General features: G+C 36.5%; 5 protein-coding genes across 5 annotated transcripts; all 5 read left to right on the top strand.

The window, feature by feature from the left end:
• Positions 1 to 47: 47 nt before the first annotated feature.
• On the top strand, positions 48 to 978 carry FDP41_012119 (uncharacterized protein; the record flags this gene model as incomplete). Its single annotated transcript, XM_044702603.1, has 2 exons — positions 48 to 273; positions 476 to 978. The coding sequence occupies 2 exons, from the start codon at positions 48 to 50 to the stop codon at positions 976 to 978; spliced, it is 729 nt and encodes a 242-aa protein (XP_044566175.1).
• Positions 979 to 1,690: 712 nt separating this feature from the next.
• Positions 1,691 to 3,565, top strand: FDP41_012118 (uncharacterized protein; the record flags this gene model as incomplete). The annotated part of the gene is made up of 1 exon (XM_044702602.1): positions 1,691 to 3,565. One exon carries the CDS (start codon positions 1,691 to 1,693, stop codon positions 3,563 to 3,565), a length of 1,875 nt encoding a protein of 624 aa, XP_044566174.1.
• Positions 3,566 to 4,277: 712 nt separating this feature from the next.
• Positions 4,278 to 9,743, top strand: FDP41_012117 (uncharacterized protein; the record flags this gene model as incomplete). The annotated part of the gene is made up of 1 exon (XM_044702601.1): positions 4,278 to 9,743. One exon carries the CDS (start codon positions 4,278 to 4,280, stop codon positions 9,741 to 9,743), a length of 5,466 nt encoding a protein of 1,821 aa, XP_044566173.1.
• Positions 9,744 to 10,437: 694 nt separating this feature from the next.
• FDP41_012116 (uncharacterized protein) lies at positions 10,438 to 11,429 on the top strand (the record flags this gene model as incomplete). The annotated part of the gene is made up of 2 exons (XM_044702600.1): positions 10,438 to 10,612; positions 10,741 to 11,429. The coding sequence occupies 2 exons, from the start codon at positions 10,438 to 10,440 to the stop codon at positions 11,427 to 11,429; spliced, it is 864 nt and encodes a 287-aa protein (XP_044566172.1).
• Positions 11,430 to 11,704: 275 nt separating this feature from the next.
• FDP41_012115 (uncharacterized protein) lies at positions 11,705 to 14,177 on the top strand (the record flags this gene model as incomplete). Its single annotated transcript, XM_044702599.1, has 4 exons — positions 11,705 to 13,211; positions 13,315 to 13,701; positions 13,790 to 13,957; positions 14,041 to 14,177. 4 exons carry the CDS (start codon positions 11,705 to 11,707, stop codon positions 14,175 to 14,177), a joined length of 2,199 nt encoding a protein of 732 aa, XP_044566171.1.
• Between the last annotated feature and the right edge of the window lie 41 nt (positions 14,178 to 14,218).

The following is a 14,218-nucleotide window of genomic DNA, read 5'->3' as shown; positions in this document are numbered from 1 at the left end:
TCCAAGTGCATTGAAAAACCTGTACACTAGCCATCCATCCTCCTACAATGAGTTTGGCCTTTTGTAAGTATTCATTCTTTGGATTCCCTTTGAGTCTCATCTTTGTCATAGTCTCATCCAAAGGCCCAGCAGTGGGTAATCGTATCAAACCCGATGTGACAGGAATTGGTTACAATGTAGTGAGTGCTCATTCCGAAGGAGACTCAACGACCAATCAATGTGGAACCATTTCTCCAGCTATTGGAAATTCAGCTGCTTTAATAACCTCTCATGGTATGCAATTATCATGGTGTGAAATATTCCAATTTCAAATCACTATTCATCACACTATTTTCACTATGGATTCTTCATTCAATATATATATTCAACCATTATTGAAATAATAATACCTCCATGGCCACTCCATTGGTTGCTGGAGCAGCTGCTTTATTTAGAGAGTTTATCCAAACCAAAATGAACATTTCGAACCCTTCAGGTCCCTTTTTGAAAGCTGCTCTTGTTCATAGCTCCATTCCCATGACTGGAATTTTGGAGTTTTCCAAAAATGGGAAAATCAAACTCTCAGATTTAGGAAGCCCAAACTCTTACGAAGGTTTTGGAAGAGTTTATTTGGGAAGTTTGTTACAAAATCAAGATGGTACTCCCTTGAAGATTCTCGTGAAGGAACAATCCTTTAAAAGCATTTCAGATTCTCTCAAATTATGTTTCAAGAGAAAAGACGACAATAATGCAATTCAAACCTCTCCCTTCTTTAAGGCCACTCTTGCATGGTACGATTATCCAGGAAGTGTTGCTGTTATGCCTCAACTTTTGAGTGATTTGAACCTATTCATCAATACCTATGGCACTAATGTTTCAAAACTCTCAGTGATTGATGGAAATTATGGAAACCAAGTGGACACGACGAACAATGTGGAAGAATTACCACGTTCATCCTCGAAAGAGGGTTCTATGTATGTGAGTGTGGCCTCTATGTGACTTCAATCTTGAAAGCAAATCGACAACCTTTTGCTCTCTTCATAACCTATCCGAAAGAAATGTTTGAGGAAGTAGATCCAACGAACCCTTCGTGTTTCTATACCACTGATTTCCACCTCCTCTTTCAATTGAAGCTATTGTAGGAATTGTGATTGGAGTGTTGTTGGCAATGGTGTTGGTTGTGGGTTTGATGGCAGCAGTGATATACATGGTTGTGAAACGATACCGATCACATAAAAGTGCTGATGTTGCTGGCGATCATGTAAATTCAGGAGATTAGAGTGGAAGATGTTGTAAATATAAAGATCTCTTTGGGGGTAAGGTCTTTGGAATAAGCCAACAACGTTTTTCATTTAATTTCATTTCTTTAAAAAAGAAGAGACATTTCTTTTACTAACATCATTTAAGCATTTCCTATTTATGTCGTTCAAGATATGTCAATAGTTTATTGATCCTCTTCTTTAGGTGACAGGGTTGACTTGTTGATGTAAATCGCACTCGTTGTTTCTTAATATTCAACGAATTGGACAAATTCTTGTCAAAATCGAAATGAACTTTATTTTTAAATCGAACTTTTTGTTAAAGTTCTTTATTAAAACATTCGAGTGCTAGTGTTCAAAAAAATACATCCTTCTTGAATTAATTTAGTCTGATCAATTATTTAAATTAATTTCGATTATTATTCATCATTCCGATACGAATATATCGTCCAATGACATCCTCCTCCAAAAATGCAGATTTTATTTATAATCATTGTGATGATGACGATAATTTCTTGAATGAGGAGCACAAAGTGTTCGTGATTTCATCTCTTCCAATGTATCGTTCTTTTTATGAGAAGGCTCCTTGCCAATATTATTATGGCAACAACAATAAGGCTCAACAACACGGTACTACTGGCTCCCGAAAGAAACATAGTAATCAATGCAAGTTTGGATCTCGTTGTTCATATTCTCATTCAGCGATTTGTAAACATTATAAATCGGATTACTTGAATCATCATAACAACAGTAATCCACACCGAAATCCAGAAATTATTAAGAATCAAACAGCAATTACAAAATGTGGTTGTACTTTTGGTGATAAATGCAAGTATATTCATCTAGATTTTGCAGAAACCAAGTCAAGAAGAGAGCTAAAAATCATTGCAAATAGCGCCACTGAATACTTTAGTCATGCATCCGAAGTGAATTGGTTCATTAGAAAGGATAATCCTCTCACACAAAACAACATCAAGGCATTTATTTCTATGGTTGGTTTGAAACCAGGAGCAAAAATTGAAGAAGAGACGGAATTTTCAGCACAATCCTTCATTGATATTATTGATGTGAAGCTTAATAGAGATTGTACACTTTTTGTGCTTAAGGATGGTACTCTATGGACTGCAAAAAATAATTCCTTACTACATGGCGTTCATGGAGGAAAAGTACATGGACATCTTGCTACTGAAATGGATTGGGATGAATGGAAAAAGTGTGACAATAAGAATGTCATACCCATAGATCAACTCGAGAGAATTCCATTTATTAACTCATCGTCGAAACAAGAAGATCAGATTGTAAGAAAATGCTGGACATCTGGATCTATCTTTACTGGTACCTTTAATTATTTTATGACTCGCAATGGTTCATTGTATAGTCAAGGGGTCAATGCTTGGGGACAACTTGGAAAGGGCATTGAAAAATCTGATTCTTTCATTCCCTGCCATGTGTTGTTGGAAGATTTGGATGAGAATGAAAGACCCATCGATGTTGCCTTAGGTCATGATCATGCTGTGGTCCTGACCTCAAAAGCAAACGTTTACACAATTGGATTGAATCAAGCAGGCCAGTGTGGAACAGGAAGTGGCAACAAAGACTTCCATGTATTTTTCCAAAAAGTCAAAGTTCAATTCGAGAGGAACGATGACCATGTCACCCAAATAACCTGTGGTGAAGATTTCACTCTTTTGTTGACAAGACATGGAGATTGCTATGGCTGTGGTAGAAACAATGTTGGACAGTTTGGGTTATCTTCAGCCAAAAATGCCCAGGACGAATTTGGTAATGTGTTCAACTTTACCAAAATTGACATTCCGCTTCAATCTAATGACAAAATTGTGAAAATCACATGTGGATCGAGTTACTCATGTTTTTTGTCACAACACGGCCGAGTGTACATGTGTGGAAAGAATCATCATTGCCAACTCTCAAAGATGGGAGGGTTAAAAGCAGTTACTACTCCCACTCTCGTTCCCTTAAAGCATGCTATTAAGAAAGTATTTTGCACCCAAGAATGCATCACGTTTTTTGTTACCGAGTGCAATGAAATTTATGCTGTAGGATCCAATGATTATGACATTATTCGACCCATTTCAAGCAGGGACATGTCTTTTAATGTGAGCAAACCTTTTAATGTTACAAGTACTCTCATGCCAGATTCTTTTATTAATAGGTATGAGGTAGAACAAATCCTCGCATATAACATGTTTGTCATTGTTCATTTGAAGAGAAATAACAAAGGAGCAAATGCCATGAGACGAAAATTGTGGAGCAAAACAAGACGGCACATACAGCTTTCCGACTGCACTGTTGTGACAGAGAATTAATCAACTTTTAGATTCTCACTTGTCTCTATGCGCAACGACAAACAGTTGTCTTAATAATTTTCAATATTATTGAATATTGAATTATTAGCATAGATTTACATGATGATTACTAAAGAGTTTTGGGAAGCAATTTTGAAGAAGAACTTTTTCACCCATAGAATTGTACTAAGGAGAATTGAAGTGTCAATCACATTGATAATCCAAATCGTGTGAGAGACAAATCGGTCCTAGGAAATGGTTTTCTTTTGCCGTTTGAGAGTATCATTCGGCAATTTGACACCACAATTTTTCAACTTGTATTATCCTCATCAGTCCTGAGGAATAAAGTTTTTCATGATCCATCGTCTTGAATCCTTCTCCGAAATCTTGTTTTGTCCTTGCATTATCACTACAAATTAGCAGGCTGGGACGTTGAAAAAATGGTTTTCTGGATTCAATTCTACCCTTCGATTCTTGCACACCCGTGTGGCAAATATTTGCCACCGGAAAAAAAACCATTTTGTCCTCCTTAATTTATTGTGTGATGACCCTTTACACAGTTTCGCAATATGAGTATTTTTTGTGTCTTCCTTAAATGTCCATTTTCAGGTTGAAACGAATATTTCTGTCTTCAGCAATGTAACGCTGGATGCCATAAAGGTAAAAGCTTTGGTTTTTTTTATTTGGTCGGAGACAAACAGTGAGACATCGTTGTGAAGACACAATTTAAAAAATGTTGCAACCTCCTCGAAAAGCAGCAAATGGTCTCCTTGTTCTTTCTCACACATGCCATGTAGTAATGGTGATGTTGGTGTTGTTGGTGTTATTGGTGGCTTGTGGGATTCCATACTCAGCTGTACTGGGTGACAGGACTTGCTTTGGAGTCTCTTCATCTGATATTTCAGTGTGTGGAGGAAAGGGTCTGTGTGGAAGCAATGACAGTTGCACTTGCTTTGATTTTTCACCCGACAATACACTTTATTCACACCCAAACACTGCAGGATATTCGAACTCTCTTTCTTTGACAGGTATTCCTCGTTCAATGCTTGTTTCTTCAGATGAGACGTTCATGCTCGTCATGCAAAATGATGGCTATTTAGTCATATATGTGAAACCATATGAAGAAATGCCAATATGGGCGATTAGAACATTTGTAGATCAAAGTTTTGACGAAATGATTCTCAATACAGATGGATCGTTTGAACTGAAAGGACCAAGTAACTTCACTGTTGCTGGTCCATGTGTCGGAGGAACACCTCCCTATCGATTGACTCTAGAAAATACACGTTATATTACCATCTATGATTCATTGATGTACAAATGTTGGACAGCTTTTGTTTATGATCCCACTTCCACCAGAAGTTTGAATGTGAAATATGGTGGTCCTCAATGTTCAGAACCCATCTGCTATGGAATTAATGGAGGAAACTCAAGTGCTTGCGGAGGACATGGTATTTGCTCAGAACCAAACTCTTGCTCGTGTTTCCCTGGATACTATGGAGAGAAGTGTCAATATATTAGTTGCAACGGAATTCCTTCGGACTCCCCACTCGCTTGTTCATCGAATGGAAATTGCACCTCTCCCAATCAGTGTGACTGTTCTGAGGGATTCTTTGGCTCCCAATGCGAAAACTTTCAATGTTTTAATGTTTCCAACATCAATGAGACTGTATGTTCTGGACATGGTACTTGCGAAAAAACAAATCAATGCAATTGCACTCCATCCGATCAGTATTTTGGAGAAGAGTGTGAAATAACATTGTGTTATTCAATCATGTCCAATTCCACCAACCCAAAACCATGTTCTGGCCATGGCAAGTGTGTTGCATTTAACAATTGTTCCTGTGACTCCTCTGACTATTTTGGTTCACAATGTGATCAATTCAATTGCTTTAACATTCATAAGGACAGTAGCTCGGTATGTAGTGGAAAAGGAACTTGTTCAGGTCCCAATCAATGCACTTGTTTGAATGGCTATTATGGAGACACCTGTCAATTCTTTGATTGCTATGGAACACTCTTTTCGAATTCATCTGCATGTAGTGGAAAAGGAACTTGTTCAGGTCCCAATCAATGCACTTGTTTGAATGGCTATTATGGAAACACCTGTCAATTCTTTGATTGCTATGGAACACTCTTTTCGAATTCATCTGCATGTAGTGGAAAAGGAACTTGTTCAGGTCCCAATCAATGCACTTGTTTGAATGGCTATTATGGAGACACCTGTCAATTATTTGATTGCTATGGAACACTCTTTTCGAATTCATCTGCTTGTAGTGGCCATGGAGCCTGTCCATCGCCAAACAATTGTAGTTGTCTGCCAAATTATTGGGGAGAAAAATGTCAAGAATTCCAATGTTTTGGTATTCATATGAACTCTTCTTCTGTTTGTAATGGAAAGGGACGTTGTATTGATTATAATATTTGCAGTTGTATCACTGGCTATGAAGGAGTCGACTGCTCTCTGAATTCGAACTCGATCTCCTTAATTGCTGAAAAAACAGAATACTTTATTTCGAGTAGAAACAAAACAATTGTATGGAATGGTCATGTCATCAATGACAACACGACAGAAGTCCTAAATGAAACTATTGTTCTCATGATTCAGTGCATGAATTGTAATGGCACACACGAAAGTACAACTCTAGTCAGGACTCTCTCGAACAAAGATACAAAGATATTCAATCTCTCCTTGTTTAACATTTCAACTGCTGGGAGGTATAGATTTGTCATGAATGCAACTCTCTTCAACAACCATTCATCTTATAGATACTGGAAGACAAGAATGGTCGAATTTTATGTCACCTTTATAGGAGATCCAACACTAGTCCTGTATGGTTTACCTCAAGCATTTGTCAACGCGAATGTCGAACAATCTTTTCAGGTCATACTTTCAGGTGTGAAATTTCCGCAAAGATGTGAAGAAATTCCCAACCATTTCCTTGGAACGAACAAGGTAATGAATAATGCCTCACAATTGGTTTCATTCTCTTTAGAACTTGTAGACTTTTCGAATAATGAAACTCAATGCTTGACCTCTGGAAAGACATTTGCTTCTGGAACTCTTCTTGAAGAAGGATGTTACACAACTTCGATGCTTTCTCCAGTCATTGCATTGCAATGCACCTTTGTGTCTAAAGGAGCATCCTTGTCACCACTCTCTCTGAAGGTTGTGCTCACCAACGATATGGACACGGCAGATACTCTACAGTTCAGTTATGACATGCCATTGCTAAGTTTTAACGTACCATCGTTAAGAAACAATGTGACGATCGCTCCCATGAATGGAATTGCCCTTGACACTCTTTTTTCTGTTTCTCTGACGGATTTGGATGAATTAAAAAACATCCCTTCCCTACTGAGTCCCTTAGAATTTGCTTTCGGATTTGTTTGGAAGGATGCACAGACATCAAAGAATGTCGTCAGATTGACACCTTTTTCACTTCAGTATGAAAATGTCACATTCGCTCTACCATTTACTTTCTATCAAAGATCAAAGCTTAAAGAACTATTAGATATTGTAGTATTTATTCGAGATGCGTTCTCCAATGAATACCCTCAAATTATTGGTCAAGTGGAGATTTACCCAAACACCAATGTCAACAATTTGGCTGAGAAAGTGAAAAATAATAAGATTTTGGCATTGGCTGCCACTTATGATCGTTCAATTCTCTCCTCACAAACATCCAGCAATGCTTCTCTTGAAATCACCCTTTACGCTCTTCAACAGTTAAACCTCTCCGCTCTTAATAAGGACAATTCAGAATCCTTACAAGCACTAACACTTCATTCAGAACAAACCTTAATAGAGCATCGAATTGCTTCTGTAATCACTGATAAGCTTGATCAATTCCTAAGTGAAATGAAACAAGTCTATACGAATGAAAAGATGGAATTGGGTTTTGTTCAAAACAAGGCAGATACGGATTTACAATCTTCTCTCGAACTCGTATCCAATTTAATGAAACAAGGATTTTCCAAGGATGAAATTGTAGAACTTTGTCAACAAATTTCAACCATTGCACAAATTGGAGAGAACCCAACGTTGCTCCGTTCTGATTCTTCAAACATACCAAAGAATTTATTCTCTGAACTTGTGAACATTTCAGTGATGAGCTTCATACCGGATGTTTCTCTTCAAAATCATTCAAAGAATACATTCCTGCAAGATGTAGAGTTCAATCTTCCAAATATTCTCTCAAAATATCATGGTTTCTTCCAGGAAATTGGCATCAAGTTGGTCTCCTTTGAAGAGGGAGTGAAAACTCTCCAATACGACCAAAATCAACTCATTTCACAAGTGAAAGATTTCTCCTTCTCAAGGAATATGAAAGATCTTGATTTACGGGATTTGTCAGAGCCAGTAATGTTATCCTTTACCATTCAAAATCAAACATTAGATCTCAATATTTCACAACTGTCATGTCGATATTGGAATGAAACGACCGAATCATGGAAGACGAATGGATGCGTGCTGGTGAAGGTGGTGAATGAAACTCGTCAAGTATTTTGCTCGTGCAATCACACGACCATGTTCTCTGTGTTCTTGCATCATGACAATTCCTCGATTATGGAAGACCCTATTCGACAAGAATTCTTGGCTACATTATTTATTGGACAAATAACAGTGGGAGCTGTGTATTTCCTTGTTTCATTAGTGATACTGATTGCACTATTCATCTTTCGATCGGAACAACCTGTCAAGAGTCGATTATTCACTCCCTATGTTGGAATGGTCAGCTTGATGATTCAAAGTATTTTAATTTCTATCACTCAGAAAGGAGTTCTATTGTCAACCGTGCAAGAGAACGTTTCAACTCAATCAAGTGTTGCAAAGTGGGAGGGCCCATTACAAAGCGCCAATATTCTTGGTAATGTCGTCATGATTATTTCAAATACTTTTAGCATTACTGCCATTGTGTTTTATTTGCTTCAAGTGACTCGATTCCAATTATTGAAATATTTCTATTACAAAATGAGTATGAACAATCATGAAAGCGCTTTGCGAGAGACAAAGGAGGTACCAAAACTAATTAGTATTTCAATGACACCAAAGATGATCAAGTTCATGATATCCAAAAAGTTTTCTTCACTCTTGTTAGTGATTTGTTTGGGTTTGAATTTGGCTTTTTGGACTTTATTTGTGATTTTAGTAAGAACAGAAACAATGTTACCCATAACATACACCTTTATTGTGTCAATTTCATACACAGCATTTATATTATGTTGTGGACTATTTATTACGGGTGTCTGCGTGAGTGATTTCCTATATTCATTTATTTTCTCGTCACGAAAGCAACAAACAGATCAAGAAGGTACACAAGTGATGTCCATTGCGGCCCAACACACGGATGAAAAGCCTAAAGATAAGAATGGTGAGGTAGTGAAAAAGGTGACCCAATGGCTTCAAGTGAAACCTCTTCGAGATTGGTTTGCAACATTGGATGCTCCTCTCTATTTCCGAGTAGAAATGATTTTATTTGTGTTGTGTTACGTCTTTCTAATTTGCAACCAACTGACAGGTCTTTATACCTTAATGAACAAGGAAAGTTCCTCACAACAAGTCATGGCCTTAGATGTGATATCATTCGTATTTGAAATTTTATATGTCGCAATGTATATCATGGTCTTTGGTGGCTTTGCATTGCTTGTTTTCCTTGTTAACAAATTGAAAGCTCTTTCCAAACATCACAAGATTGGTCAAGAGGAGCCACAACAAAATCAAACTGAACTTCAAGCCCTTTTGGATTGCAAGGAAGGAAGAGAACTTCTTGAGGAATTTTGCAAAAAAGAATTCTCATTGGAGAACATGTTGTTGTACAAGGAACTAATGCATTTTAAAACTCAACAATCACTCGCTGCCATTCATTCTTTCATGAGAAACATTCATACGAATTACATTAATGCAGGAGCCCCAATTGAGGTGAATATTCCATCCGAATGCAGAAAAGAGTTTATGAGAGTTTTTCAAGAGCTCAAGAATGCCACTTCACAAGAATTGAAGGACATCAAGAATTCGCAACAGTCTCCAACTCAGGAAATCCAATCATTTGAACAATGCATGAATCATCTCACTCAAGAAATTCTATTGAATTTAGGAGATACCTTCTCGAGATTGGTCTTGACGCCACAATACACACAATTTCTGTCTGTGTTGGAAAACAAGAACGACATGATGAAACAAGTAAATCTTTTGTAATTGATCACAAATTTGAACCTTTTTTCTGCTTTGTGTTCCATCAAAAAGATCAAGAAACAAACATGCGCAACAACACTAACCAGCATTTTCCAAGTTCCACAATTAAAAGAATATAAACATATACGTGTTGGAATAAATTAAATTTAGAATATTGGTTTAATCTTAGTGTCCACAGTTCAAATCATCATTCTTTACTGTATACATGAAATTTACAACTTTTGAGATTTCCAATTCACATTGAACGGTAGCAGTTGCAGCACCTTGCGTGACCAATACACATATTTTGCAATCCATAACGTAATTTCCAGATCTTTCCCATTCATTGACGAGCTGGGTGGTGATTGAGTAATAATATCTTGCTAGACGACGACTCTGGTATACTCCTTTCATATATAACTATCGAGATTCCATCAATTATTATCTATTAAGAGCAAAAATGAAGCAAAAGGCTCCTCAAGGAGTGTTATGGTTGTTATTGTTGCTTCTTTCCTTCATCCTACTATTGAAGGTGGTTGTTGTGTGTGCCCTTTCCATCGAAACGATTCAGGAGTCGAGATCTCGGGTCCGAGCAGTAGTAGTAGAAGAGAAGAACAACAAGAATATTATCCATAACAGCAACAACCACGATCATCATCACTTGGGAGATGTTGATTATCATCATCATCATCATGAACATTTCGATCAACGGGTGGCCATGCCTGCACCTGTTCTTGCTTCTCCTCTCTTTCCAGAAAGTGGTCGGAACGATCATCATCATCATCATGAGGAGGATGGTCCAATAATAACGAACAATTTAGAGAAATTGAATGCACCAAATGATGATGTTACGACCCTCAGTGGAACATCTCAAACAGTTTCTAGTTCAGTGAGTATGTAAATATATGTTATTTCGAGGAGATTGTTTTCGAGCTTAAGAAATCAAAATGTTTTCAAACGAATCATTTATTGGAATCATTATTTGAAATTATGGACATAATCAAACTTCTTCTCATCACAGACAAAAATTCATGGAATTATTACAAAATTTCATTTCCAAGCAGAACTGTCATGACTCTGTCATTTACTACTTTTGATAGTATTACAGTCTATGTCAAAGAAGGATCAATTCCAAGCAGTTTCGATTATGATTATATTTTACTAACTCAATACTCTGTGAAAACAATCGTTTCAACAAGTTTGAATCAAACTACAACCTTTTACATTGGTGTTGCTTCTGACTCTTCCTTCTACTCTTATTCATCTTATACTTTATCCATTAGTTTGAATCAAGGAATTCCCAATTGGGTCATTGGTGTTATCATTGGATCTGTAATTTTTGGATTATGTGTTGTGTTGATCATCATTTTGGTACCAATTTTGATTTGTTGTGGCGTGTGTGCAGCTGTCACCTCTTCTGGTTCATCTTCACAACCAAAAAGTGGTAACACAACAGTCACTACCTACCATGTCAAGACTCCTATTTTAACACATGTCTTCACACCACCACAATATCACACAACCACACACGTAGTGACACCACCACCACCACAAAATGATCCTGTCGTTTATTACCACAATAATGCAAACTTTTATCCAACCTCACAACAACCTTCACAACCTTACAATATTATTGAACATTCTCATCAACATGACATTATTTATAACCCCAACATGCCTTCACAAGCAGTGAATTATCATAAAATTTGAGAGAGTTGCAACTTTTGAACATGTCAAAATCAGGTTCATTTTCGGCTAAATCAAAAGATTAAAAATTTAAGTGATCTTTGAACGTACGCCACCCTCACAGAGTTTGCCATCATCATCATCATCCAATCATCCAATCGATCGATCGATCGATTATTAATATTCATCATCATCCATCGATTGCAAAATTACTTGTCTCGATAGACATTTAAAAAGATTCAACCACTCATCATTCTATTGAAAAGAAGGAATTAGATTATCATCATCACAACAAGAATATGAAATCAAAAACTCCCTCCTCGGATTCCCTTCCATCCAATCTTCAGAAAGATGGAGAATCATCTCAAAAAAAGATCTTTGGTAATTGCATTGATATCATTTCGGTGAGAAAAACGTTTGACCAGAATTCTATTCCGATGAATCATCCTCCTTCTCAACAACAACAACAACAATCGAGTGTTCGATGTACTCCTTTCTTTGTGAGATTTCCTAAAAAACCAAAAATCAATCAAATGGTTCAAGTGTTTGTGAAATCTTTTAATCCACAACATGACATGACTGCAGAAATGTATTGGAAATCCACTCAGGAAAATCCTAAATTGCAGAATGAAGAAGTTTTGATTGCTACGATGGCTCTTGAAGCCGGTTTTCAAATTCCATTTTTTGATCGTTCGTTGTTTTCACAAAAGAAAGTTGCTGATTTGTTGATGGGAATGGATGAAGAAGAGAATGGAGACGTATCCAAGGTGACAACTGACAGCACGACTGAGGGTGGTGACACTAAAGATTCCATTACAAAACAACAAGAATCGATTTCTTTATTGGAACATGAGATTGCAGAACATGTTGAAGAATATGAATTGAATGAACATAAAGAACATGTCGACGCTTCCAAAGTTGATGTGTCAGCTGTCATTGAAAATATTAAGGAAGAATATGGATTGAATCAGTCGAGTCATTCATTGACATCTTCATCCTCTTCATCAATGACTTCTCTTCATTCAAGTGTCAATTCTGAAGAATTTGAATTATTTAATTATGCTTCTGAAAGTGAAATGGAAGAATTTTACAAACGTTACAATTCCCTCAAAACACCAAAAGAAAAGATGAAATTCCTAAAAGAATCGACCAGGAAACGTCGTGACGACAAGATGGACATTGAAGAAAAGATGAGAAAACGAGAAATGTTAAAACAATTGGCAGGTGACATTGCCTTATCTATGGGAATTTCCAGATCTCACTCAAAACTCTCTTTCAACCGTATCTCATCTTCCACTCCAACTTCACCAACCACTCCAGGAACACCTCTCTCTCCTGAATCTGATTCTGATCAAGAAAAAGAAGGAAAAAGTGGTCGATTGAGAAAAAAGTTTTCCAATTTGAAACAAAAATTCAAAAAAACTCCATCCGTTGCCACCAATGCTTCTTCTCAACCACAACAGCAACAACAATTTTCGAATAGTTCCTCATCCTCAAGTCAAATGACAAATTCAGAATCATTTGTGAATTCTGAAAATGAAAAATCAACAAATACTCCCTCTCGAAGAGAAAAATGGAAAGCGAAAATTTTACAAAGTATTCATGACGAATTGCTGTATCCTCATGAATGGTTTATTCCTTCATCTTCTCATCTTAAAACTATTGAAAAGGAATTGAAAAAGTTTTATGACAGAGGAGAAACAAAATTGACATTAATTTTTAAGACGAATCCAGCAGAACAAAATGCTCCACAAGTGTCACTTTTGGGAAGTAATATTGCAAAGGTTGCTGGAGCGACAAAGACCAGTAAGTGATTGATTTTTTGTGAAAAGAATTTATGTGAAATAATTTTGCAATCATGATGTGAATTGTGGTATGGCATTCTTATTACTGCTCTTTATCATCTTAGATAAACCTGTGAAACAACAAATTGCAATTGGAAGACTCTATTTATGGAATGAACATGATAAGATTGTTGTCTCTGACATTGATGGAACCATTACAAAGAGTGACGTTGGTGGACAAGTGGCATGTCGAGTTGGAAAAGATTATGTCCACAAAGATATTTGTCAAACCTATGTTGAAATTTCAAAGAGAGGTTACAAAATGTTATATTTAACAGCACGTCCAATTACAATGAGTTCAACCACTCGGCATTTTATTGAACGTTTAAGACAAGTGACAAGTAATGGAAAAATTGTGAATTTACCTGAAGGTCCTGTCTTTACTGCTTATAATAGTGGAACCAATGCTTTATTGAGAGAAGTGATTTTAAAACGTCCTGATACTTTTAAAGGTATGTGAAATGATATCATTTAAATTCAACTCATGTGAAAATCTCATCCATGTACTTGATTGGATGTATTTCATAATCGCACTAATAGTTTACATGTTGGACATTATTTTGAAAACATTTGTACCTGAATTGAATGAGTTGAATGCTGAACAACGACAAGAAGTACTCAAAACAAAAACACCATTCTTCTCAGGATTTGGCAATCGTATTACGGATGATATTTCAATGGCTCAATTAGGAATTGCACTTGAAAGAAGTAAGTATGATGTGTGACAATATGAAACAATTATATTATTAATATTGAACGATCGATCAATATCCATTTCATCACACAAATAGTTTTCAGAATTAATCCAGCTGGAAAAATTATCGTTGAAAAAACCAATCAATGTTTCCAATTTCATACAGAATTACTTCCTTCACTGGATTCATGGTTTCAACAACTCAAAGTTCATAATCCTAACCAGAAACATTAAGAATTTTCAACAAATCATTCACTTGTAACATAATAAAATTC

The sequence above is a fragment of the Naegleria fowleri genome, assembly GCF_008403515.1.
Source record: "Naegleria fowleri strain ATCC 30894 chromosome Unknown tig13, whole genome shotgun sequence".
Classification (NCBI taxonomy): domain Eukaryota; phylum Heterolobosea; class Eutetramitea; order Acrasida; family Naegleriidae; genus Naegleria; species Naegleria fowleri.
Note: the sequence above shows the minus strand (reverse complement) of the source record. Positions and strands in the feature narration are given on the sequence as shown.